Source organism: Eriocheir sinensis, chromosome 31 (assembly GCF_024679095.1).
Source record: "Eriocheir sinensis breed Jianghai 21 chromosome 31, ASM2467909v1, whole genome shotgun sequence".
Taxonomy (NCBI): domain Eukaryota; kingdom Metazoa; phylum Arthropoda; class Malacostraca; order Decapoda; family Varunidae; genus Eriocheir; species Eriocheir sinensis.
In genome coordinates, this window is record NC_066539.1 from 8,483,741 (window position 1) to 8,511,240 (window position 27,500).

General features: G+C 48.4%; 1 protein-coding gene and 1 long non-coding RNA gene across 2 annotated transcripts in view; one reads left to right on the forward strand and one right to left on the reverse strand.

The window, feature by feature from the left end:
* LOC127006003 (mucin-2-like) overlaps window positions 1-24,547 on the reverse strand; it is a 27,681-nt gene extending 3,134 nt beyond the window's left edge. Inside the window, exons 1-18 of the mRNA XM_050875485.1 lie at window positions 24,487-24,547; window positions 24,232-24,362; window positions 23,134-23,309; window positions 22,124-22,285; window positions 21,216-21,378; window positions 20,799-21,018; window positions 20,458-20,681; window positions 17,541-17,734; window positions 16,369-16,450; window positions 15,111-15,829; window positions 14,669-14,848; window positions 14,356-14,527; window positions 13,856-13,974; window positions 2,970-3,168; window positions 1,918-2,093; window positions 828-1,661; window positions 259-424; window positions 1-75 (exon numbers count right to left, since the gene is read on the reverse strand). The exon at window positions 1-75 is cut by the window's left edge and continues 1,544 nt beyond it. Of these exons, the coding sequence (XP_050731442.1) occupies window positions 1-75; window positions 259-424; window positions 828-1,661; window positions 1,918-2,093; window positions 2,970-3,168; window positions 13,856-13,974; window positions 14,356-14,527; window positions 14,669-14,848; window positions 15,111-15,829; window positions 16,369-16,450; window positions 17,541-17,734; window positions 20,458-20,681; window positions 20,799-21,018; window positions 21,216-21,378; window positions 22,124-22,285; window positions 23,134-23,309; window positions 24,232-24,362; window positions 24,487-24,521 (4,027 nt within the window). The 5' untranslated portion in view covers window positions 24,522-24,547. The remainder of the gene's footprint in view (window positions 76-258; window positions 425-827; window positions 1,662-1,917; window positions 2,094-2,969; window positions 3,169-13,855; window positions 13,975-14,355; window positions 14,528-14,668; window positions 14,849-15,110; window positions 15,830-16,368; window positions 16,451-17,540; window positions 17,735-20,457; window positions 20,682-20,798; window positions 21,019-21,215; window positions 21,379-22,123; window positions 22,286-23,133; window positions 23,310-24,231; window positions 24,363-24,486) is intronic.
* On the forward strand, window positions 18,817-19,425 carry LOC127005871 (uncharacterized). The gene is made up of 2 exons (XR_007758960.1): window positions 18,817-18,950; window positions 19,224-19,425. It is a non-coding gene; the product is annotated as an uncharacterized LOC127005871 (long non-coding RNA).
* Window positions 24,548-27,500: the final 2,953 nt, after the last annotated feature.

Sequence of the window (27,500 nt, forward strand, 5' to 3'; positions counted from 1 at the left end):
GGCCGCACACGCCGGTGGCGGGGTTGAAGAAGAGGCCGTCAGGACAGTACTTCTTCTCCGGCTCTCCGTCCTTGCCTGACGAGGTGCAACACACATTGAGGAACCGCGGCGACACAGGTGTAATAATTAGGTATTCAGTTAAGTAAGACTAAGTACTCTCTCTCTCTCTCTCTCTCTCTCTCTCTCTCTCTCAGCACATCTGGCCTACATAGCACGTTAAAGAAGCCAAGAAAGCAGCCTGACCGGCGGCTGACTTACAGTCGTAGAAGGCGTTGCATTCATCCTCGACGGGGTAGCGGCAGTCACACTCACACACGGGCGGCGGGGTGGGACACTGGTAGTTGCTCGCGAAGTCACAGTTCTCGACCTCGGGGTTGAAGACGAGACCGTCGGAACATTCCATTACAAGTGGTTCGCCACCCTCCTGTATGGGGAGACGCAGGTAATGAACTGTCGCTGGATGTAAGGGTCCGGAAAGTTCGAACAAAGCCGCACCGAAATTCTGACTCGCTGAGCCTGTGCGTGGCGCAAACCCCTTACCCAGAGGCATACGAGGTGAGTCATGTAATCATTGCTGCAGTATAATCAATAATAATAATAATAATAATAATAATAATAATAATAATAATAATAATAATAATAATAATAATAATAATAATAATAATAATAATAATAATGTTATTGTTATTATTATTATGATTATCATTATCACTTGCTATCATTACGTTTATTGGAACCTCATCCGGAATTGTTTTATTAGCATGTGTCTCTCGAGAAGATGAATTATAACAACAAGCAGGAAAGGCAACACACAGTCCTCCACGTACCTCGTCACACTCGTAGTACTTTGAACACTCGTCGTGTGGCTTGAGGCAACAGTCACAGTCACATTCCTCAGTAGACTGTGACTCCTCGGAGGAGGATGACTGGGACTCTTCAGAGGATTTGCCTTGTGACTCCCCAGAGTGTGACGACTCTTCAGAGGATTTGCCTTGTGACTCCCCAGAGTGTGACGACTCTTCAGAGGATTTGCCTTGTGACTCCCCAGAGGGCTTGCCGTTTGACTCTCCGGAGTGTGATGACTCTTCAGAGGATTTGCCTTGTGACTCCCCAGAGTGTGATGACTCTTCAGAGGATTTGCCTTGTGACTCCCCAGAGTGTGATGACTCTTCAGAAGATTTGCCTTGTGACTCCCCAGAGGGCTTGCCGTTTGACTCTCCGGAGTGTGATGACTCTTCAGAGGATTTGCCTTGTGACTCCCCAGAGGGCTTGCCGTTTGACTCTCCGGAGTGTGATGACTCTTCTGAGGATTTGCCCTGTGACTCTCCGGAGTGCTTGCCGTTTGACTCTCCGGAGTGTGATGACTCTTCTGAGGATTTGCCTTGTGACTCTCCGGAGTGCTTGCCGTTTGACTCTCCGGAGTGTGATGACTCTTCTGAGGATTTGCCCTGTGACTCTCCGGAGTGCTTGCCGTTTGACTCTCCGGAGTGTGATGACTCTTCAGAGGACTTGCCGTGGGACTCTCCGGAGTGCTTGCCGTGTGACTCCTTGGAGGAGGAGGCCTCGTCAGAATCGTGGGCTGCGCGTAGCTGGCGGAGTGTTGCGAGGCTCCTTGCCTTGAGGGAACACCCAGACTCCAGCAGCCGTGCAGTGATGTTGCACTAGAAAACACAATGTCATTAGTAAAGAAGGAAATTAATACGCTGCTGAAAACCTTGTAAGTGAACATTATAAAGATAGTTCAATGATGATTCTGTGCATACATTTTAATTGCCATGTCTTGTTCATTCATGTATTCTTTTTCCCAAAACCTAAAAATTTATTCACTCGTCTAGGTAAAGAAGGCAGGTATTCTGTCACCAAGCTTTTATTCCTACATACTACTACATATTACCCTGGTGGGTGTGGTCAGCTCACCTGGGCCAGGGCGGGGTAGTCGCAGCGCCGCAGCACCGGGTGGAAGTGGAGGCCCTCGGGGCACTCCTTGAGGACGGCCTCGCCGTGCGAACATTTGACGTAGCTGCCGCAGCTCGTTGGGTGGGCGAAGAAGCCGGCGGGCGTCGGGCAGGACAGACTTGGGCACACCTGCAGTCCTGCACGGGGAGACAGCGACTTGTTACTACCTGCACCACGCCCTCGGCAGGTGCTAACCCAGTGGCATGAGGGACACCAGTGGTGACTCGGGTCAGTGCAACGGGAATGGTGTTTCGAGAAATTAAATATTAGATGACGACTTTATAAAACACTGCTTAATTTTTGTATACCTTCGAAACGAAAGAAAGCATTTAACTGCATGCAATGCACCAAATCAAACATATACAAATAGCCTTACTGTACTATAAAGCTGTGTGTGTGTGTGTGTGTGTGTGTGTGTGTGTGTGTTAGCGTGCGTGCTTGCGTGTCTGCGTGAGTGCTTGCGTACGTGCGTGCGTGCGTGCGCGCGTGCGTGTGTGTTGACAATAACTCATCAAACTGTTAATCGCTCTTGCTAAAGTTTGACCGTTGGGATGACATTCGAGGAGCGACTCGGGTTATGTCACGCGAGGGCCGAGTATCGCCGACAGCATTATGAACAGCATGCCATAGGAGGATGGACACCTGCCTAAGGGCATGGAGACGGGTAAGAAATACGAGCATCAAGCATAGGGTATTGGGCACGGGGCATGAAAAGCTGGGTATAGGGTATGAGGCACAAGCTAAAGACTAAATACTCGCGACGCGGCAAAGGGCAGGAGCAGGCGCACGGATCACGGGGCACCGAGCCATATACTGGGGCACGAGGTGGAGTCCTACGATTCAGGATGGAACATAGAATTCAACCTGGGAAACATGGAAACTCGCTTGTGCGTCGTGAATAACCTCGGATGATCGTCACGGCGACACTGTTAACGCAGCACCAACTTCATTTAGTGGATGAGACAGCAAAGAGAGGTCGGCGGTGTGTGAAGCGGGGAGGGAAAGGGACCTACCTTGGGTCTGGACCACCAGCAGGAGGAGGCCGACGGCCCCCAGAACGCCGCCTACAAGTTTCTGTGTCATTTTTGCTCCAGCTGACGTGAGGAGAGTGACAACTGCCCCGGTCCCTCCAGACTGCGTCTTATATACCCTCAGGTAAGGATCAGACACGCATGGAGACGGATTTGCCGTGGCATAGCTATTAATCCTTTCCTAATGTACATAGATAAGGTTGACATGTGGAATACTGGCCAACGTTGCTTATGATTTCTTATCTGTACGTCAGAGACAGGAAAGCTGCTCGATCCCTCTCGCCACCTGCGTCACGGTGCCGCGGCCCCGCACTGCCCCAAGACCTGTCCTCGTCCCTCGCACGGCCTCTTCCTACTTCCTGCAGACCCTTAACCATCGCCAAAACCAAACATTGCATACTTCCTAAGCGTCAAAAAGAGGCTTTACATTCACCATTTTCAGTGCCTCGCTATTTCGTGGAGTGGGGACGACGAGTAATCTCCTGTAAGGTTTTGTGGCGAATTCTGCCTCCCCCTTAAAGTAACTTCAAAGTTTTAATTTATAACATGACGAATAACTACTTTAAGTTGGTCGCTGATCCCCCAGCGTGCCTGACATGATCACATTCTCCGGCCCCGGAGGCGCTCATATTACGACCGTGGCGTACACATGAGGCTTATTACGCGGCGTCGCACATTACATGATTTTTCCTTCCGAGGCATTTCCTCTGGTCATGGACGCCGGCCATGAAGACTTTGTTGATCAGACGTTCTTAAAGTGTCAACCTGACACACCCTCTCCATCATTGGCTTACTATTATCGAGTTACTCGTATTACCTTCGTTATCTTATAAAAAAGAGACGATGTATGAACAAACTGGTGCATTCCATTAGCTTATACCTGAAGCCTGTTACAGTTATGAAACAGCATGAAATTATTCATATTTTTTAATAGCTGCCTTTGTGGCCCATGAACCTGTGGCGGCTCTTTAATGAGGCATCGAAGCGATACCTTAAGAACACCTGGATTATGTCATTTACAAGCGGGGCGCAGGGCAGGGGCAAAGTTCCTCGATAGATGCATGAGGGGGTCGAGGAGGGCAAAGTCCCCTGTTACGCCATGTCTCAGGACACGGCACTCACAATGTCATACACGACGCATACAAGTAAGGCAAAGGTAAAGGTGGGTGCATACGCTATAGCTGCGCGTGGCTGCGGTGCTCATCTCCGATCCGTTGGCCCTTTGAGTCCGTGGTAGGTAAGAACCAGTTAAACCGGGACACGGGCCAATGTGAAATCCGAGATTGACGGAATTTACATCCCCAGGTTTCCCCAGGTACTCATTTATCACCAGCCCGAAAGGGAGGATGAACAGATGGGTGATGTGCATGCCGACTGCCAGGGACGGGATTCAAACCCGGGCCCGCGGAGTAGTAGACAGGCACGCTAACCACTAGACTACAGAGGCGTATACACAAGTTAGATATACAATAACGTGTTCTTATTTTTTTGTTTTATGTGATAATCGGAATACTTACAGGAAAAACGAATCTATTTAGTCACCGCCCGTCAGCAGACGCTCCTTAGAAAACAAGAACATAGGGCCTACATTACGTTAAAGAAATTCAATCAATGATCCTTTTCCCAAATCAAAGAAAACAAAATAATCGAACAGCTTCGTCCTGAATGTCATGATATGCAAGATCAATCAACATCCACTCAAACTTCCAGGACCAAAACAAACAGACAAACATCACGCCTGAATACACGCACTGGTGGCCGCTTTCCTTTGGTCGTTGAGCCTCGGCCACGGCATAACATTGAGAGTGCTCTACCCGGGCTGCGGTACTCGATAATATGCTGACGTCACAATTTTTATCACCCTCGGTAATCTGAATTAGGTCACCCGCGTGAATTTTTCTGATTCATGGCCAATCTCTGTAATAAAATCTCTTCACATGGTCCTGGACTTCCTCTACGAGTATCAGGCTGCGACATTGCTTCAGTCCGCCAGGAAACAACAATTGACGTCTTTCAGCTGTGACGGGCGGCACTTTACGACGGCGCTCAGGAAGTAATTAGGATATATCAGTAGGTTTAGGTCGCCGGTCAGAACGTCATGTTGGTTCATAGAAGTAACGTCTGTCTGCCTCAAAGGGAAAGACGAAGATTATAATGCTGCAGGCGGACGGGCAGAGAGAAAGAAGCTGCGGGTCCCTGTAAACAAGATTAAGGGCCGCTTTCACAGTCGTTTTGTTTGTTTTGATTGTTACCAATGGCTGTTATCGCCGCTATAGTATTTCCACGTAAAACTGGCGGATGGGGTAGTGGCGGCTGCGGGGTTAGCCTTGCCCCGCACCTTGCCACACACTCTCAACAACTCTGGCTTCCTCTGCAGCCGCCACTACCCCATAGGCCAGTTTCACGTGGAAAACTATAGCGTCGACCGCCGCCATTGGTAACGATCAAAACAAACGAAGTGACTGAAAGCGGCCCTAAGTCCCGAGAAATAGGTTTTTACATGCGTTGCGATAGACAGCACGGTTACATGATTTTGAGTGCCTTATGAGAAAATTACTGTGTTGTGAGGGACTGTGAGGTTGTTGTTGTATGTATTCCTGCACATGAAAAATAGCGGTCGACATCTTACGTAAATATCTGCATCTATGTTACATATATATCTCACGTTTTTTTTTCTTCTAAACTGTCATCTCTATCTGTCTGTCTCTCTCTAAAAATAAAAGCGTTCGTTGTGCTCATTTCTGAACAACGTAACCTGTACAGGCGGCAAACATCCAAGAGCGGGCCTTGGCCTTCGATATTAAAAGTAGAAATGCTATCAATCAAAGAGTGTGTTATCACGGAGAATATTCCTGCAGTTCCATCATTTCATTGGGGAGGCGGTGGCTGAGTGGTTAGCGTGCGGGCCCCGCATTCACCTCTTTCTGGACGATGTAGGTTCGAATCCGCTGCCATCACCTGGGATTTTTCAGTCACCGCCGAGTCGCCAGGACTACACACATGCTGTCCTGAAGACCACCCATCAACCCGGACTCTAGAGGAAACCGCCCAAGTGCATCAAGAATGAGCTCCGGGGGGCAGCATGAGCCAAGAATAGATGGCGCCAATATAAACACTTGCCTGCGCCATGATGGGGTAGGGCCGACCACCAGGCCCCTGAAGAAAGCCTACCGGCGCTATAGGCTAACACACACACACACACACAAAAAAAAAAAAAAAAAAAAATCCAGCGCGTGCCTGCGGATCTCAGTCTCTTGCAAGTTCCGCCGCTTATTCATGAAGACCAATGTAGTGACACAGATGAGCAGAATGTGCCTCAACGAAAAGCCGGCTAAGAAATTTAGATACCAAGGCCTTGGGGTTAAACTTGAGCTCTAGGTGATGAGCGTACGCTTGACATTCAGGTTGTTTTGATAATATTAAGGTAGTGATTGGAAGCTGTTATAAGAGTCATTGTTTCCACACACACACACACACACACACGCTCTCTCTCTCTCTCTCTCTCTCTCTCTCTCTCTCTCTCTCTCTCTCTCACATGCACAATCACACACCACTCTCTCTCTCTCTCTCTCTCTCTCTCCACACACACACACACACACACATACTGAGAGCTGGCATCGCATTGTAGTCCATTTCACTGTTGCTGTTTTCAGTATTGTTTTGGAACATGTGAACGCGGACGTGCCGGGGTCTGCGTGCATAATGTCGCCCTTGAACTGTCTCCTTAGCTGTAAAAAAAAATAAAAATAAGAAAAGATTTTATTGGCGCGAGGCTGAACACATGGCCTGGCGTCACAAGCATGAATGGGGAACACACAAAAGAAAAAAATAAGTGATTAACACCTTGAATCCAGCCGCCTCGCACCAACGATAAGCGTCTCGCAGCTAACGACGACCACACTGCAAGGGTTTGCATTATGCCTTGCTGTGTCTTCTTCCGTAAAATGTAGGTAATTGTTAAGAACATGGGCGCGTCTCTCTTTTATTATGTTGCTACATCTTTTCACACGAACATTAGGAATGGCACTAGAACGATAAAAACCCCACTGGGACACGGTAAAGCGTCAAGAGTCGAGGGGGACGGAGGCCCCCTCCCACGTAGGATGGGGTCTAAATAGCGAAGGTTCGAGTGTCGAGGAACACATGTTTCGTTCGCGTGGGAACCGTCTAAAGTTCGATGAGGCTCCCGATCAAAGAGCTACACATACTGGCAAGGTACAACGCAGGGTAAAACAACATGAAATTGTGAGCAGTGTTCCTTTGCTATTTACATCAGAATGTTTGAAGACCGTCATTAACTTCACCCAAAAACTTTATAGATTCCGGGCCCGTCACCACGCGGAGGCGCTGCGGGCAATGGCTCGATCCCCTGCTTCCTGTGCCTCCAGAAATGCCATTGCTCAGTGAATCAGTAATATTTGTTTGATTGCTGTAATTTCTAGTGGGGGAACATAATTACTGCATGGCAGGGCCGTGTAAGCTAGACTAGGAGGTGGGAATATAAGAACATAAGAACATAAGAACGCAGGAGTCTGCAAGAGGCCGGTAGGCCTGTACGAGGCAGCTCCTTTGACCCTAAGCTCCCGTGTATCTAACCCCACCTAATATCGCTGTCCATGAATTTATCTAGTCTATTTTTGAATGTGACAATTGTATTGGCACTCACCACATGACTGCTAAGCCTATTCCACTCATCCACCACCCTGTTAGTAAACCAATTTTTGCCTATGTCCCTGTTGAATCTGAATTTATCCAGTTTAAACCCGTTACTTCGTGTCCTACCCGGTTCTCTTACCAACAAAACCTTATGAATGTCTCCCTTATTAAAGCCCTTCATCCATTTATAAACCTCGATCATGTCTCCACGCACCCTTCGCCTTTCTAGAGAATGCAAGTTTAACTGTTTGAGTCTTTCCTCGTATGGCAAGTTTCTCAACCCCTGAATCATCTTAGTCATCCTCCTCTGCACTGATTCTAACATTTTGATATCCATTCTATAGTAGGGTGACCAGAACTGAACCGCATTGTCAAGATGAGGTCTAACTAATGCTAAATATAGTTTGAGGAAGAGTTCGGGGCTTCTGTTGCTTACGCTCCTTGAAATAAATCCCAGTACCCTATTAGCTCGATTTCTAGCTTGAATGCATTGTGCCCTTGGACGGAGATCAGAGCTCACTAAGACCCCTAAATCCCTCTCGCACCCAGACCTACTTATGAGAGTGTCATTTAAGCAATAGTTATGTGAGGGGTTGTTCCTACCTACACTCAGAATACTGCACTTCCCTACATTGAACTCCATCTGCCATTTATCCGCCCAGTCATATAATCTGTTGAGTTCACCTTGGAGAATACTAGCGTCCTGATCCGACTCAATTACTCTACCGATCTTGGTATCATCTGCAAATTTACTAACATCACTACTAATTCCTGTGTCTAAGTCATTGATATAAATAATAAACAAAAGTGGACCTAATACCGAACCTTGTGGGACCCCACTCGTAACACATCCCCAGTCAGATCTTTTACCATTGATTTGCACTCTTTGCTTCCTATTGCTAAGCCACGCCTTGACCCAGTTCAAAACTTTACCCTCTACTCCGTGAGCCTGTAATTTAAGCAACAGTCGTTGGTGAGGAACTTTGTCAAACGCTTTACTAAAATCAAGATAGATTACATCATAATTTTCATCTCTGTCAACCGCCTCAAATACTTTATTGTAGAAGGACAAGAGATTGGTGAGGCATGACCTTCCTTTTGTGAACCCATGCTGCGAGTCGTGAATTAAGCCATGTTTCTCTAAATGCTCCCGAATGTTCCTGGCTATTATGGACTCCAGCATCTTCCCTATAACCGATGTTAAGCTAATTGGGCGATAGTTTGAAGCAACTGACCTGTCCCCCTTTTTAAAAATCGGCGTCACATTAGCTACTTTCCATAGGCTCGGTACATAGCCAGTATTTACCGACATCTTAAAGATGTCGGTTAGTGGGTCACTGATTACATCACCTAACTCCTTTAATACCCTCGGAAATATCCCGTCAGGACCTGGCGACTTGTTCTTCTTAAGCTTATCTATCTCATCCTGAACTACTTGCCTGGTAATGATTATATCCCTCAATTTATCGCCATCCCAGCCCTCGTACACCTGAACTCTTTCCGGTATAGTCGTTCGATCCTCCTGTGTGAATACTGAAAGGAAGTAGTCGTTCAACAATGTGCTCATATTTTCGTAATTTTCTACTAGCTCCCCTGTGTTTGTTTTCAGCGGTCCAATTTTCTCCCGTGTTTTTGTTCTATACATCTGAAAGAAGCCCTTAGGATTACTTTTCGCCTCATTTGCTACTTTGATCTCATAGTTCTTTTTTGCTATCCTGGTGTTTTTCTTAACTAATCTAGATAGTTCGACGTACCGGCCCCTGAGATGTGTTTCCCCATTCTTTATTTTCTGATAAATTCCCTTCTTTAACCCAATCTCGTGTTTTAGTCCACGAGTCATCCACTTAGGATCATTGTTTACTTTTCTAAGTGTTCGCTGTGGTATATGCTGTTCTTGCCCCTCTACTATTACTCTAACTAAATTGTTGTAAGACATTTCTACCTGGTTCTCTAATATGGACCAGGGTGGTAGGCTAATATTATGAAACGGCCATATCTCAGAAACCACGTGTTGCTGTCAATTGGTAACTGACTTTAAACATGACATTAGTTCCCCATAGGCCACCAAAGTGCTTTCGGAGTCACTTGCTCGAGGTGCGGCGCTCTGAGGGGCAATTATTGAATTCTTGCTCAGTGAAACTTTAAGATTCAAAACCTGTTTTCCTATATAAATTAATAAATATGGACTCTGATATATAGTGTGTTGATTAGTCATAAGATTACTAGTTAAAATGACGTAATTAGTTTTTTGGAAAAACAAATTAGCTTTGAATTTCTGGTAATTAATTATGAAAATGTCGTGGGGTGGTAATATGGACCAGCATGTTCAATATTAGCACCATTCCATATCTCTAGGGTTTACCTCCCCACACATCATATCAGTGAAACAGAGGTCGCAAAGCTTTGAAACTAGGGATTGTCCCGGGTTGACCTTTTAAAATTGTCCTTTCTTTGTTCCAGGAATAAGATAATTTTCAGGATTTCCATTGATATTTAATTTATATTTAGTTGCATTGATTATTTTTGCTTTTATGAATTCATTGATAGACAAACTGTACATTTAATAAATATTAAATCTTATTTAATGATATTATTTAATTCTTAATAATTTTTTACAATCACTTAATTCAACAAATTATTTACAATAAAGTAAATTAATAAGAATAGTTAGCTTTTTTCTGCTTTTGAGTACTTTTGCTTTTTTATATGCGAAATTCATTATGATTCACAATTGAAATTAAAAGAAAAAAAAAAAAAGAAAGAAAGAAAAAAAAAAACCCAGAAAAATCCCATAGAAAGAAAAAAAAAACAGAAAATAAAATAAAAAAAAATTAAGAAAAAAATTAAAAAAAAAAAATAATTAATAATATTTATAAATGAGAATATTATCTTATATAAAGAGATCTTAATTATAAAATCTAAATAAAAAGAAAGCAATAAAATGAAAGCAATAAAAAAAAAAAAAAAAATAAAAATAAAATAAAGAAAAATAAAACATACAAATTAAAAACATACATGTTAGCAATCAAATTGTAATAACTATTTTGATAATAAGATCATAAAAAATAAACAATTTTCCATAAAAAAAAATAAATAAAAACAATAAAAAAAAAAAATAAAATTAAATTAATTAAAAAAAGGAAAATTATATTCTGCATTCATATAGCAATTATATCAAATCTTAAAAATCTTAAGTTACACACACAACACACAATAACACACAAAAATATAAAAACAAAAAATAAAAAACAAAAAAAAAAAAAAAAAAAAAAAAAAGGAAATAAAGAAAAAAAAAAAAATATAAATAATGAAAAATTGAAACATGAAATAAATAATTGACATAATAATAATAAGGGGGAGGGGGACTGAGGATTGAAAGCTATTTCTGTATTTTAAAATTTTTTTTTTTCTTTACTTTTTTTATTATGATAGATGATTGATGATAGATGATCATTATTAGTCATACATGTCCAAAATAAAAAATCATCATGTGTATCAGTAGCTCTAAAAACTAAACAAATAGCAGCAGCGATGAGCAGCGATCATTACAGGGCAAGGCAGACAGACAGACAGCAAATCCACACGTGATTGTTCAGTCACTCCGCGCGAGGAGAAGTGTTTTTTTTTTTTTTTTTTTTTTTTTTTATGCCAATGCTCCATATCTCAACAGCAGCATATGCAGACATGACATGGTGTTTATATGAAAGTTTATTGGTAACAACAGTACGTAATGCTGCTTTATAATACTCAAAGAGACCTAAGAGAATACCTTCCTTCTCCTTCACAGTGTTCACCACACACAACACACACAACACACACCCTGTATATACATATAAATAGAAGCACAAGTTCACAAGTTCACAAGTTCACAACCATAAATTTTTCTTTTTTTTTTTTTTTTTTTTAAAATTTCATGATTTTTCATTTTTTTGGACGGATGAAAAAAAATCCCGATTATTATAAAACTGAAAAATTGTCCGGGATCCCGGGATCCCGGGAAACAAACCCTATTTGAAACCATCTCTTTTGACTTCCTCCCCATACAAGGAGGCTTTAAAGACCTCATGTGAAAAAAATCACGAGTCCTGGAGTCCATATGAGGAGAACTACGGGTTCAGTGTGTGGCGTGCCGGGGACGGGCTCATGTCTTGTGTAGCCTAATAATTGTGAAATTGATTTTTCCATTTGTGACTTCTGTTTTTAAGCTTTCCTTTTCACTGTAAAAGTTTTATTTATGTATTCACAAAAAGGAATATATTATTTTGTTAATTTCTAAATTGTTTCAAATTACCACCCCACGTGTTCCATATCACCACCCTACTTTCCACGAACCACTTTTTTGGATCTACTTGAATAAAAAAACTGTAACATTTGAATGATTTAGATTTTCTCACTATAACTCTGAATGTGTTAAGAGGATAAAATTTGCCAATACTTATGACGGTTGTTGATGCAATTTTTCCCTTTAAAATCGGTGTTTTTGCCTGAAAAAAAAAAAGGTCCATATTACCTCCTCCCCCACTCAAATCAATGAAATTAGAGTGAAATGTGTCCTAAATGTGTCCGGTGTCGTTCATTGCGGCATTCATATAACAATACAGATAAAGGGACGGTTATTTTTCTGCATGAAAGGATAACATTTTTACCTCCCCTAGATCACTTTGATGCCTCCCTAAGAGTAGTCAAAAGCTTGTCTCATTAACTCTCCTCCTCTTACTAACAGTTTTCTGTATCACAAATTCCTCCGCAATGTTGCCTTTATCTTTCATCAATATTTTCATGGTGATTGCTCTTCTAATCTTGCTAACTTCATGCCTCCATCCCTCTCATGGTCCCGATCCACACAACTTTCTACCCTAGCTTACTATTATGTTATTCACATCCCTTTTGCAAGAGTTAACCAGCATCTTCATTCTTTCATTTCCTTCGCTGGTAAACTCAGGAATAACCTCACTCTGTCTGTATTTCCTCCTGCTTATGACTTGAACTCTACCAAGAGGGACTATCAAGACACCTTCCCAACCGAAATCGACCTCTCGTCTGGCCAGTAATTCTGTACTCCATTTGCTAGAAAAACGCATTGCATTTTTTTTTTGTATTCTGTTTTTCTTGCCCTTGAGCTGCTTCCATTGATGTAAAATTGCAGTAAAAAAATCATTTATTTATTGAAACTATATTTTCCCATATTATAATATATTCACACTTTTGAGGCACGGAATCAATGTTTTAAAATAACCTCATTACATTACATTACATTACTGGAACACAACAGAGCTTGGGGCTACACTCCATTCTGTTTTGACACCTTCACTTCTTTCTCTTCGCCCTGACATGGAACATATTATAAGGACGAAGAATCTTCACAACAAAAGGACGGCAGACGACGGCCGGTGTACTTTGCGACGTCCCTGACACGTGAAAACAACTTATTACGTACATCGTTTCCATAATGGATAAGATTAAAAAATCAAAGAAGGGAAAAACATGATATTCTCCGTCAATCAAAGGAATTACTTTATTTTTGCTGAAAGATTTTACAAGTTTAGTAATGATAATCAATTACTTTATTTTGACTGCGTAAGATGACAAGCTGTTTGCTTCTGTTGGAGCCACTAAGCAGCGACGGCGACGTGCAGGCTGTGTTGCGCCGAGGAAATCTTCCTGGCGGCGCCACGTCCGATGCAGAAGGGATGGAAAGCAGAGGCTCGTGAGTCCTCCAGGAAGCACACACTTCCTCCCCTGCGTCAGGTCACGTGCACCTTTACTTGCTTGGAATTTTCATTCAGACGAATACGCATATCCAGGCCCTAGTGAGCGTCTTGCCTATTTTTTTTTTCAAACTTTAGAAATGTTATATTTCTTAATACTACCTGAACTCTCAGAGGCGTAAATGTATAATATATCCGACACTGTCGTTGCTTACGGTGGAGGCTGTCAGGCTCTAAGGGCGTTGGGGTGTTGGTTCAGCATTGTCGACCTTTGTCTACGTTTCTATATTTGAACAAAATTTGTTATTCAAAATCATCAACCGTCAAATGGAATCTCACTGGTTTGCACATCATAAAACTTGGAATTTCAAAGTTTTGTTCTTGTGTTGTTTGTCTTCAACCCCCCCAAAAGAAATAAAAGGATGATATGGAAGGCATTTTTATTAACTAACTGTGGCTGGATCATCCACTCGGGTGTTGGGGTGTTGTCAGTCACCTTTAGTGGCGGCGGCGCCGGGTGGGCGTCGTGCAGTTGGCGAACTGGGGCAGATCGCACGTCTTCTTTTCCTGGTTCCAGTGCAAACCCTCTGGACAGTCAAGTTTGAATGGTTCTCCATCATTGCCTGAAACATGCAAAAATCTTTAATGTTTAACGACTGATATAATCATAAAAATGATGGATTCAACATTGTAGGGAATGAGAGGTTTTGGGATATTTGTTTCTTGTACAACAGAACATTTAAAACGGAGACGGATGTGGTGCATCGGTCGGTATCTTTCTTGGATACCCAACCAGGGAGAGTACAATCAAGGTGGAGAATGCGGGTGGCAGTTGTGACAATGGAAGTCTTTGACTGACAATGATTAGGAAATAGAGATAGGAGACAAAATACATCTTCAGACACACCTGCAAACCGATGTCATACATATGCATCACGAGAAGATAAAAGAAAAAAAAAGACCCTGAGGTCTGGTAGAAGTGCAGGGCAGGAAATGTGTCTTACAGGAGTAGTAGGAGGAGCAGACTTCGGATGGGTAGAAGCAGTCGCAGAGGCAGACGGGCGGTGCCTCGGTGGGGTTACACTCCTCGTACATGTCGGCGTACACGCACGTGCTGAGCTCAGGGTGGAACACGAGCCCTTCTGAACACTCATGGTAGCTCAATGACTGGTCTTCCTGAGGAAGGAAAGGAAGAGACGTCAGATGGGCTCAGAGACTCGCAGGTGTTGGCTGCTCTTCCAACAAGGTGAAGGTGATTGTATGGATGTGTTTCGAAGTGATAAGTGTTGCAGCAGTTTAATTAATGTGCAGACGTACGTCGCAGTAGTAGTAGGCGGTGCAGTCCTCGGCGGGCTTGTGGCAGCACTGGCAGTCACAGACGGGGTTGGGGGTCGGGACTGTGGCATTGGGGGATGGCGTGGTCGGGGCGGGGGTGGGATTCTCACAGTTGTGGTCGGGCCCCGAGGTGCACTTCGCGACGTCTGGCCAGTCACACACCTTCAAGCGAAACAAATGCATGGTTAGGGCACACAGGCCTGGAGCAGTCGACGGCTTGTTTCATCGTGATCCAGCAAGAGCTGGAGCATTGGAAACTGAAGTGAAAATTGCAACACTGTATAATCAGTGTCAGTATATACATTCACCCACACCACCAACGGACGGGGGTGGTCCATCAGTGCTCCAGACAGCCTACTTTGGGCAATGGGCCTGCGTATAGTACTAACTGTGTGTATGTTTGTGTTACTTCAAGACAACCCACCTTGAGGTCCGGATTGAAGTGGAGGCCGGCCGGACAGTCCTTGACGTAGGGGATGTTGTGGTCACAATGGACCCATTCACTGCAGGTCTGGGGGTGCGGGAAGAGGCCCACAGGAGCGGGGCAGACGACATCACAGCCAGGGCCGTAAGATGTTGTGGGTGGAGCCTTCGTGGTGGTGGTGGTGGTAGTGTTGGGACGTGGAGTTGTGGTAGTGGTGGTGGTAGAGGGATGGACACAGTCGCCGTCGGGGCCCTCGTAGCTGCCGGTGACGCAAGGCGTGACGGCCTCGTGGTCGCACGTCAGCTTGCCTTGGTCCCAGATGGTGCCCCTGGCACAGGGCATCTCCTGCGGGCCGTACGGGGCACACTGGATGAACTTCCTGCAGTCCGTTGGGTGTTGGAAGTATTGCTGGCCGCTGGAGCAGTCAACGCAGGGGAAGGAGGGCCGGGTGGTGGTGTTGAAAGCGGGTCTTGCGGTAGTAGTGGTGGTGGTGGTAGGGGGGTGGACACAGTTGCCGTCGGGGCCCTCGTAGCTGCCGGTGACGCAAGGCGTGACGGCCTCGTGGTCGCAGGTCAGCTTGCCTTGGTCCCAGATGGTGCCTCTGGCACAGGGCATCTCCTGCGGGCCGTATGGGGCACACTGGATGAACTTCCTGCAGTCTGTTGGGTGAGGGAAGTATTGCTGGCCGCTGGAGCAGTCAACGCAGGGGAAGGAGGGCCGGGTGGTGGTGTTGAAAGCGGGTCTTGCGGTAGTAGTGGTGGTGGTAGGGGGGTGAACACAGTTGCCGTCGGGGTCCTCGTAGCTGCCGGTGACGCAAGGCGTGACGGCCTCGTGGTCGCAGGTCAGCTTGCCTTGGTCCCAGATGGTGCCTCTGGCACAGGGCATCTCCTGCGGGCCGTATGGGGCACACTGGATGAACTTCCTGCAGTCTGTTGGGTGAGGGAAGTATTGCTGGCCGCTGGAGCAGTCAACGCAGGGGAAGGGGGCCGGGTGGTGGTGTTGAAAGCGGGTCTTGCGGTAGTAGTGGTGGTGGTGGTAGGGGGGTGAACACAGTTGCCGTCGGGGTCCTCGTAGCTGCCGGTGACGCAAGGCGTGACGGCCTCGTGGTCGCAGGTCAGCTTGCCTTGGTCCCAGATGGTGCCTCTGGCACAGGGCATCTCCTGCGGGCCGTATGGGGCACACTGGATGAACTTCCTGCAGTCTGTTGGGTGAGGGAAGTATTGCTGACCGCTGGAGCAGTCAACGCAGGGGAAGGAGGGCCGGGTGGTGGTGTTGAAAGCGGGTCTTGCGGTAGTAGTGGTGGTGGTGGTAGGGGGGTGAACACAGTTGCCGTCGGGGTCCTCGTAGCTGCCGGTGACGCAAGGCGTGACGGCCTCGTGGTCGCAGGTCAGCTTGCCTTGGTCCCAGATGGTGCCTCTGGCACAGGGCATCTCCTGCGGCCCGTATGGGGCACACTGGATGAACTTCCTGCAGTCTGTTGGGTGAGGGAAGTATTGCTGGCCGCTGGAGCAGTCAACGCAGGGAAGGAGGGCCGGGTGGTGGTGTTGAAAGCGGGTCTTGCGGTAGTAGTGGTGGTGGTGGTAGGGGGGTGAACACAGTTGCCGTCGGGGTCCTCGTAGCTGCCGGTGACGCAAGGCGTGACGGCCTCGTGGTCGCAGGTCAGCTTGCCTTGGTCCCAGATGGTGCCTCTGGCACAGGGCATCTCCTGCGGGCCGTATGGGGCACACTGGATGAACTTCCTGCAGTCTGTTGGGTGAGGGAAGTATTGCTGGCCGCTGGAGCAGTCAACGCAGGGGAAGGAGGGCCGGGTGGTGGTGTTGAAAGCGGGTCTTGCGGTAGTAGTGGTGGTGGTGGTAGGGGGGTGGACACAGTTGCCGTCGGGGTCCTCGTAGCTGCCGGTGACGCAAGGCGTGACGGCCTCGTGGTCGCAGGTCAGCTTGCCTTGGTCCCAGATGGTGCCTCTGGCACAGGGCATCTCCTGCGGGCCGTATGGGGCACACTGGATGAACTTCCTGCAGTCTGTTGGGTGAGGGAAGTATTGCTGGCCGCTGGAGCAGTCAACGCAGGGAAGGAGGGCCGGGTGGTGGTGTTGAAAGCTGGTCTTGCGGTAGTAGTGGTGGTGGTGGTAGGGGGGTGAACACAGTTGCCGTCGGGGTCCTCGTAGCTGCCGGTGACGCAAGGCGTGACGGCCTCGTGGTCGCAGGTCAGCTTGCCTTGGTCCCAGATGGTGCCTCTGGCACAGGGCATCTCCTGCGGGCCGTATGGGGCACACTGGATGAACTTCCTGCAGTCTGTTGGGTGAGGGAAGTATTGCTGGCCGCTGGAGCAGTCAACGCAGGGGAAGGAGGGCCGGGTGGTGGTGTTGAAAGCGGGTCTTGCGGTAGTAGTGGTGGTGGTGGTAGGGGGGTGGACACAGTTGCCGTCGGGGACCTCGTAGCTGCCGGTGACGCAAGGCGTGACGGCCTCGTGGTCGCAGGTCAGCTTGCCTTGGTCCCAGATGGTGCCTCTGGCACAGGGCATCTCCTGCGGGCCGTATGGGGCACACTGGATGAACTTCCTGCAGTCTGTTGGGTGAGGGAAGTATTGCTGGCCGCTGGAGCAGTCAACGCAGGGGAAGGAGGGCCGGGTGGTGGTGTTGAAAGCGGGTCTTGCGGTAGTAGTGGTGGTGGTGGTAGGGGGGTGAACACAGTTGCCGTCGGGGTCCTCGTAGCTGCCGGTGACGCAAGGCGTGACGGCCTCGTGGTCGCAGGTCAGCTTGCCTTGGTCCCAGATGGTGCCTCTGGCACAGGGCATCTCCTGCGGGCCGTATGGGGCACACTGGATGAACTTCCTGCAGTCTGTTGGGTGAGGGAAGTATTGCTGACCGCTGGAGCAGTCAACGCAGGGGAAGGAGGGCCGGGTGGTGGTGTTGAAAGCGGGTCTTGCGGTAGTAGTGGTGGTGGTGGTAGGGGGGTGAACACAGTTGCCGTCGGGGTCCTCGTAGCTGCCGGTGACGCAAGGCGTGACGGCCTCGTGGTCGCAGGTCAGCTTGCCTTGGTCCCAGATGGTGCCTCTGGCACAGGGCATCTCCTGCGGCCCGTATGGGGCACACTGGATGAACTTCCTGCAGTCTGTTGGGTGAGGGAAGTATTGCTGGCCGCTGGAGCAGTCAACGCAGGGGAAGTGGGGCCGGGCGGTGGTGTTGAAAGCGGGTCTTGCGGTAGTAGTGGTGGTGGTGGTAGGGGGGTGGACACAGTTGCCGTCGGGGTCCTCGTAGCTGCCGGTGACGCAAGGCGTGACGGCCTCGTGGTCGCAGGTCAGCTTGCCTTGGTCCCAGATGGTGCCTCTGGCACAGGGCATCTCCTGCGGGCCGTATGGGGCACACTGGATGAACTTCCTGCAGTCTGTTGGGTGAGGGAAGTATTGCTGGCCGCTGGAGCAGTCAACGCAGGGGAAGGAGGGCCGGGTGGTGGTGTTGAAAGCGGGTCTTGCGGTAGTAGTGGTGGTGGTGGTAGGGGGGTGAACACAGTTGCCGTCGGGGTCCTCGTAGCTGCCGGTGACGCAAGGCGTGACGGCCTCGTGGTCGCAGGTCAGCTTGCCTTGGTCCCAGATGGTGCCTCTGGCACAGGGCATCTCCTGCGGGCCGTATGGGGCACACTGGATGAACTTCCTGCAGTCTGTTGGGTGAGGGAAGTATTGCTGGCCGCTGGAGCAGTCAACGCAGGGAAGGAGGGCCGGGTGGTGGTGTTGAAAGCGGGTCTTGCGGTAGTAGTGGTGGTGGTGGTAGGGGGGTGAACACAGTTGCCGTCGGGGTCCTCGTAGCTGCCGGTGACGCAAGGCGTGACGGCCTCGTGGTCGCAGGTCAGCTTGCCTTGGTCCCAGATGGTGCCTCTGGCACAGGGCATCTCCTGCGGGCCGTATGGGGCACACTGGATGAACTTCCTGCAGTCTGTTGGGTGTTGGAAGTATTGCTGGCCGCTGGAGCAGTCAACGCAGGGGAAGGAGGGCCGGGTGGTGGTGTTGAAAGCGGGTCTTGCGGTAGTAGTGGTGGTGGTGGTCGGGGGGTGGACACAGTTGCCGTCGGGGTCCTCGTAGCTGCCGGTGACGCAAGGCGTGACGGCCTCGTGGTCGCAGGTCAGCTTGCCTTGGTCCCAGATGGTGCCTCTGGCACAGGGCATCTCCTGCGGGCCGTATGGGGCACACTGGATGAACTTCCTGCAGTCTGTTGGGTGAGGGAAGTATTGCTGGCCGCTGGAGCAGTCAACGCAGGGGAAGGAGGGCCGGGTGGTGGTGTTGAAAGCGGGTCTTGCGGTAGTAGTGGTGGTGGTGGTAGGGGGGTGAACACAGTTGCCGTCGGGGTCCTCGTAACTGCCGGTGACGCAAGGCGTGACGGCCTCGTGGTCGCAGGTCAGCTTGCCTTGGTCCCAGATGGTGCCTCTGGCACAGGGCATCTCCTGCGGGCCGTATGGGGCACACTGGATGAACTTCCTGCAGTCTGTTGGGTGAGGGAAGTATTGCTGGCCGCTGGAGCAGTCTACGCAGGGGAAGGGGGGCCGGGTGGTGGTGTTGAAAGCGGGTCTTACGGTAGTAGTGGTGGTGGTGGTAGGGGGGTGGACACAGTTGCCGTCGGGGTCCTCGTAGCTGCCGGTGACGCAAGGCGTGACGGCCTCGTGGTCGCAGGTCAGCTTGCCTTGGTCCCAGATGGTGCCTCTGGCACAGGGCATCTCCTGCGGGCCGTATGGGGCACACTGGATGAACTTCCTGCAGTCTGTTGGGTGAGGGAAGTATTGCTGGCCGCTGGAGCAGTCAACGCAGGGGAAGGAGGGCCGGGTGGTGTTGAAAGCGGGTCTTGCGGTAGTAGTGGTGGTGGTGGTAGGGGGGTGAACACAGTTGCCGTCGGGGTCCTCGTAGCTGCCGGTGACGCAAGGCGTGACGGCCTCGTGGTCGCAGGTCAGCTTGCCTTGGTCCCAGATGGTGCCTCTGGCACAGGGCATCTCCTGCGGGCCGTATGGGGCACACTGGATGAACTTCCTGCAGTCTGTTGGGTGAGGGAAGTATTGCTGGCCGCTGGAGCAGTCTACGCAGGGGAAGGGGGGCCGGGTGGTGGTGTTGAAAGCGGGTCTTGCGGTAGTAGTGGTGGTGGTGGTAGGGGGGTGAACACAGTTGCCGTCGGGGTCCTCGTAGCTGCCGGTGACGCAAGGCGTGACGGCCTCGTGGTCGCAGGTCAGCTTGCCTTGGTCCCAGATGGTGCCTCTGGCACAGGGCATCTCCTGTGGGCCGTATGGGGCACACTGGATGAACTTCCTGCAGTCTGTTGGGTGAGGGAAGTATTGCTGGCCGCTGGAGCAGTCAACGCAGGGGAAGGAGGGCCGGGTGGTGGTGTTGAAAGCGGGTCTTGCGGTAGTAGTGGTGGTGGTGGTAGTGGGTGTAGTGGTGGTGGTGGGTGTAGTGGTGGTAATGGGTGTGGTGGTGGTAGTGGGTGTAGTGGTGGTGGTGGGTGTAGTGGTGGTAATGGGTGTGGTGGTGGTAGTGGGTGTGGTGGTGGTAGTGGGTGTGGTGGTGGTAGTGGGTGTGGTGGTGGTAGTGGGTGTAGTGGTGGTGGTGGGTGTAGTGGTAGTGGTGGGTGTAGTGGTAGTGGTGGGTGTAGTGGTAGTGGTGGGTGTAGTCGTAGTGGTGGTGGTAGTGGGTGTGGTGGTGGTAGTGGGTGTGGTGGTGGTGGTGGGTGTAGTGGTGGTAGTGGGTGTGGTGGTGGTAGTGGTTGTAGTGATGGTTGTGGTAGGTGGTGGCTTAGTCGTGGTTATAGTGGTGGTGGTTGTGGTGGGCGAGGGGCGCAGCGTCGTCTGCAGGCAGTGGAGGCCGCACACGCCGGTGGCGGGGTTGAAGAAGAGGCCGTCAGGACAGTACTTCTTCTCCGGCTCTCCGTCCTTGCCTGACGAGGTGCAACACACATTGAGGAACCGCGGCGACACAGGTGTAATAATTAGGTATTCAGTTAAGACTAAGTAAGCTCTCTCTCTCTCTCTCTCTCTCTCTCTCTCTCTCTCTCTCTCTCTCTCTCTCAGCACATCTGCCCTACATAGCACGTTAAAGAAGCCAAGAAAGCAGCCTGACCGGCGGCTGACTTACAGTCGTAGAAGGCGTTGCATTCATCCTCGACGGGGTAGCGGCAGTCACACTCACACACGGGCGGCAGGGTGGGACACTGGTAGTTGCTCGCGAAGTCACAGTTCTCGATCTCGGGGTTGAAGACGAGACCGTCGGAACATTCATGCAGCAATGCCTCGCCGTTCTGTTTTCATAGAAACGCGGATAATTGAACACTCACCAATCAGCAACGACTTGGATGGGAACAAGTTATTTTGAATATCAGGTTTGAGTTTCCTCATAACGGCCCCGTTCTCCACTGAACCTGTAGCATTTACGGGAAAATTTGACTTGCTTGCAGAAAGGACGTGTAAAGGGAGAAAAACTACTGCAGTAAAGGAATTCAAAGCAGTATGAGAGGAGTTTTGACGAAAACATCAGGAACAATGAGAGGAAATCGATGTCCACCCTATGAAAGACATCTTGTTGATTGTCTAAGAAGTGGTGGCATGAGTGTTTGGAGCTGCTGTGTGTGTTGTGCCTTAGTGAAACTGTGTGGTGGGATGGTGGTGGAGGGTTTGCTGGAAACAGAGGAGGAGAGGGACAAAAGTGGCCAATAACGATGATAAGGCATCAGATGGGAAAGTTTGTTAAAATGCAGAATGTAATTTAAAAGTCTGGACAAGAGATTAGTGAAAAAGAGAAATGGACGGTATTTTGAAGATTAAATCAGGCTAAGAGAACTGTGGGGATTCTGATGAAAAAAAAGGCTGCAAAGGAATTCTTGGACCTTTTTTTCCAGACGCTACTGTTTGAAATTACGAGTAAAACGTGTAATACAGGACCTGGAGAGGTCAAGCACGTTAAGGTGGAGATGCCAAGGAACACCCGTTGATCTAGAATTAACACGGTAAGGAGAGAGGAAGGGCTTGAGCGGAGCTGTCACGTACCGCGTTACACTCGTAGTACTTGGAGCAGACTTCGTGGGGCTTGAAGCAACAGTCACAGTCACACTCCACAGAGGAGGAGGAGAGCACGTGCAGCTGGGGTGTTGCTGGATTCACTGCCTTGAGGGTGCACCCAGACTCCTGCAGGCGGGCGGTGATGTTGCACTGCAAAACACATTTACCAGCAAGGAAGGAAATTATTACGTGGCTGCAAAGTGTCTTACATTAAAACGTAAACAGCTCAAGCATCATTTAAAGCAGTTTCTTAACCTTTTCTCTGACCTCTGCAGCCCTGCTCTCTGCTATAGGCAGCCCAGCACTTCTTGACCTCACCACTGTACTTTTCATGCAGGTTCCCTTCTTATCCTAAAGAACTCGTGGTGTAGAATCCATCCTCCTCCACTCGGGATTTCTTTTCTTACAGAAGTAACCCGGTGGGCAGGGTCTACTTCTGGGTAGACACATCTCCATATAATCTGGGGTTCTATTCTAATGGGAGGGGTTGCAGGTCCAGGAATCGGACTGACTGCCAGCTACAAGAGAATAAATCCATCGGACACCCACCAAAAAGTAAATATAAACTGTTGTTTGATGATATATTTGTCTCGTTCCAGGAAAATAAAAGATCAAAGATGTGATTCATATTCAAAACCAATCAGTAAAGAGATGATACATTGGCTGCATGCCACGGAAAGTCTCTCCACCCGAGGCGAGGCCAGGCTAGGGAGGCATCCTAAAAACATAGAGCACTACATTTGGCAGGAGCCCGTTCCCCGCACCCTATGAACTATATTTCCCCTTCCCTAGAGGTGCCAACGCTCCAGGTTAAGCAAAGCTGATTTAAAGATTATGCTGTGCATATCTGCTAACTTAAAGTCTCGTTTGTTCATGCATTCCGTATGTCATTAGCTGCTAATTCATTCACTCGTCTAGGTAAAGAAGGCAGGTATTGTCACCAAGCTTTCATTCCTACATACTACTACATATTACCCGGGTGGGTGTGGTCAGCTCACCTGGGCCAGGGCGGGGTAGTCGCAGCGCCGCAGCACCGGGTGGAAGTGGAGGCCCTCGGGGCACTCCTTGAGGACGGCCTCGCTGTGCGAACATTTGACGTAGCTGCCGCAGCTCGTTGGGTGGGCGAAGAGGCCGGCGGGCGTCGGGCAGGACAGACTTGGGCACACCTGCAGTCCTGCACGGGGAGACAGCGGTTCGTTACTGCCTGGACCTGCACCACGCCTTCGGTAGTTGCTGGCTGAGGTGGGCACATACATATTTTCTTGCACCAAACCCACAACCGCAACTCGACTGAAATAGTTGTGCCGCAAGGCAGCTGCAACTTCGACGCGCAACTTTAAAATAAACAAACTAATAACAAAAAATGTCTTTTTGAAAGAAATAAAAACGTAGCCTATATGACTCGTACGAGCATTATTGTTATCAATATTTTATGAAAACACAGAAAAGAGGGAAATGCTAAAAAGTTATGAAGCAGAGTATTTAAAAGAGTACGTATCATCCGTCATATTGGAGAGTTTATGTTGGATTTCATCGGAGAGGAACCGACCAGTCCACTCTTGCTGAAACCAAGAAACAGTAATCTCTCAAAATATAGTCTGCATCATCTCTCAGTTACCTATTCAAGCATGCAATGACTTGGCCGGACTGGGTGATAACACAAGCCTCTCAAAGTTTGGGATCTGAGTCCTGGTCGTCCTGGCTTGGTAACGTTCTTTCCTAATAATGAGAACAGACGTTTTAGAGCCGCCAGTGTGCATGTGAATCCTTCCGTCAGAAACTTCTCTCAAGCCACGCTGCGGCTGCCGTCCTCGGCCTGTATGTATATTCTGGATCATTTCGTCACCAACAAAATTTTTCGTAATGCACAACTTTTGGGATGCCCGTTTGAGTGATCACCTCCCAGCTTTCACTATTGCCTAAAAGATTTGCGTGCTATCCCTACAAAACTTACTTAACAATTTTTGTGACTGAAAAAACGGCTTGTACATCTAAAATGGTTGCGGCGTAAGTCCCCTTTGGCCGCTGAGTGAGTTCACGAGTTGATAAAAATTAGGGAAAAATGTCACACTGAAGAAAGGAGTGAAGAAACTCACCTTGGGCGAGGGCAGCCAGCAGGACGAGGCCAAGGGTGGTGAACACGCCGTTGGCAACGTTGTGAGCCATGTTTGGTCCCGTTCCTTGCGGCAGACTCTGAGTTCGCCGCTCCAACAGGCATCTTATATACCTGAAATAAGAAAAAATAACACGTGGCATATGTGAAGGGGATTATAGTTATAAAGTATGTCAATGTTCGGTGAAAGAAGATAAGCCTGGCGTGGTATTTTGAATTTCGTGAGTTGACGTTATACTTGTTATCGGTGCACACATCGCGACGGGGAAACATGCTGCTCGGTCCTTTATGACCTCTCGTGTCACACAGGGCTCCCCACCCCCACGGTGAATGGTTTCCAGGAGTCCGTGTGCATCTTTTCAGGTTGTGAGTCGGTCATGTTTAGATCCCAGACGGGGCGAAGGTCGCCTGGAATGCCCCCACCCCCGCGTCTACTCTCCCCCCTCCTCCCTTCCCACCAAGGGACAAAGTGCCGTACTACGAGTAAAAGTGCCGTGGCGTGCTTTTGTCTTCGTGTATGTCGGGCTGTTTTCGCCACTGATGAGGTTTCTGGACGCTCAAACTAACTTAGGTATCAAGGAGACAAAGTAATGTTAAAACAACAACAACAATAATAACAATAACAAAAATAAAAATAAACGGGCACGGTCACATGTCAAGTGAGGTAAGAATACTCTGTTAGGTGCCTCTCGAATGTCCCTTCACTGTGCTCTGATAATATTACGCTTAAAGAAAAAAAGCAGAAATAAGCTGTTCTTAGTAAATTCCCCTCCCCTCTCAACCAACCTGTTTGTCTGTCTATGAACCTATTAGATCTTTATATCCAAGCAAAAAAAAAGATCCCCTCCTAAAAATGTTACTCATTAGTAGAATATAGAGCTTGAGGCCTGAAGACATGAACGAAAAAAAAAATCAGTAGGCAGCAATATCATAGTGTGTGTGTGTGTGTGTGTGTGTGTGTGTGTGTGTGTGTGTTTGAGAGGTAGGAGAGGACATAAACAGTGCCCACTTTTCGTCACCGTCACTTCCCCTTAGCGTTGTCAACAAGTTCCTTTATTACGTCAAGTCACGGCGGTGTTGTTGGTTGTTGGTTGTTGGTTGTTGGTTTGCCCTACGTGTGTGTGTGTGTGTGTGTGTGTGTGACGCATGCTCGTGGCCCTGAGTAACAGAGCAGTCTGGCCCACAGGTATAGAGGCCACGACGCCGTCACGAGCCCCACAGATAAGCAAGGGACCCACACCGCAGGATGCGAGCTGGAATGGGTCGCTTGTGTATGGGTGGGTGGCCGTTTAGATTGTGACAGGACTTTCTTTGCCAAATAGACTGGGGGCATATTCTCAAACCTTTCGACGCCCCAGGACACATTTTTGACAGTTCTCGCAGGAGTTTTGGGCTTTTCCAGGGGTACTTTTATGACCCTGGTGAGTAAACAGATGGCCAGAATCCTCAACAGTAACTTCGCATCCGTATTCACAGTCGAGGACATCGAAACCATTCCCGAGGGTCCTGACCCGCCGAGTGAGATCACGCCGCTGGAAATTGACTCAATATGCGACCAAGAAGTAAAAAAGTACTTGGACAAACTCGACACGAACAAGTCAACGGGACCCGACAGTTTGTCCCCGCGGTTATTAAAAGAGCTTAAACAACAAATACTTCAACCACTCACTAACATATTCAACCGGTCAGTTCAACTAAACAAGGTCCCGGAAGACTGGAAGATGGCGAACGTAACACCGATTTTCAAAAAAGGGGACAAAAGCGTTGCATTAAACTACAGGCCCATAAGTTTGACATCAGTGGCAGGAAAAATACTCGAAAAGATTATTAGAGATAAACTTGTTAAGTTTCTAGAAAACAATAATATAATCTCCGACACCCAGCATGGCTTCAGAAACAAGCGCTCCTGCCTAACGAATTTATTAGACTTCTTCCAAGGTATATATAAGAACTGAGATGCCCACATCCCCAGTGATGTTATATACCTGGACTTTCAGAAAGCCTTCGACAAGGTACCGCACGAGCGACTCCTTAAGAAACTGCACTCGCCGGGCATCGGAGCCAATCTGATCGCGTGGATAAGAGATTGGCTCACCGACAGAAAACAACGAGTACTACTCAACGGACAGCCTTCCGATTGGCTTCCAGTCACTAGTGGAGTGCCTCAAGGGTCAGTGCTGGGACCCATCCTCTTATCATATATATCAATGACCTAGAATCAGGACTGAAATCCACAATATCGAAATTTGCAGATGACACCAAGGTGGGTGGAGATGCCCTCACAAAGACCGACTTCGAAATCATTCAGAAAGACCTCAATCACATTATCGAATGGTCGGAAAAATGGCAAATGTCTTTTAATGTTGACAAATGCAAAGTCATGCACATTGGGTCCCAAAATAGTAACCACACATACATCATGAATGGGAGACCTCTGCAAGCGATGCAGGAGGAAAAGGATCTTGGAGTCACTATCAGCAGTGACCTGAAACACGCGAATCACTGTAGAAAAGCATACAACAAGGCCAACATTATGCTCGGGGTCATAGCGAGGAACTTCGAGTGTAAAACACCAGACGTGATGCTATCCTTGTATAATTCCATGGTAAGACCGCACCTCGAGTATGCAGTGCAGTTCTGGTCTCCCAATTACAGAAAGGACATTGCTTTACTGGAAAGGATTCAACGACGCGCCACAAAGATGATTCCAACCTTCAGGGCTCAACCGTACGAGGAACGACTCAAGCGACTCAATCTCTTTACATTGGAGAAAAGACGCCTACGAGGGGATATGATTCAAGTCTTCAAGTATCTAAAATTTTTTAATAACGTTGATTACTCCAAATTCTTTGAACTGCAAACCAACTCAAGAACTAGAAATAACGGTTTACCCATTCAGTCGAGTCGATGTAACACAGACATTGGAAGGAGTTTCTTTTCAAACCGAGTCATCCGCCACTGGAACAATCTTCCCTTAGAAGTAGTAAATGCGAATACCATCAACTCCTTCAAATATAGAATCGACCGTCATTTCGCTGCGTCGGGAGTAAACTGAATAACGAGGGGCTACCATCTGCTCCTCAATATCGAGGTGCTTTCATCTGCTCACAAAGCCCCAAGTGGCGGTCGAGCAGATTAAATCACCCAAGCGGGCCACCTCGTAATGAGCCAATAGGCTTTCTGTTGCCTGCATTTCCATGTTTCCATGTTTCTTCTGTACAATCCACCTAAACGAATACCCATTAGAACGCA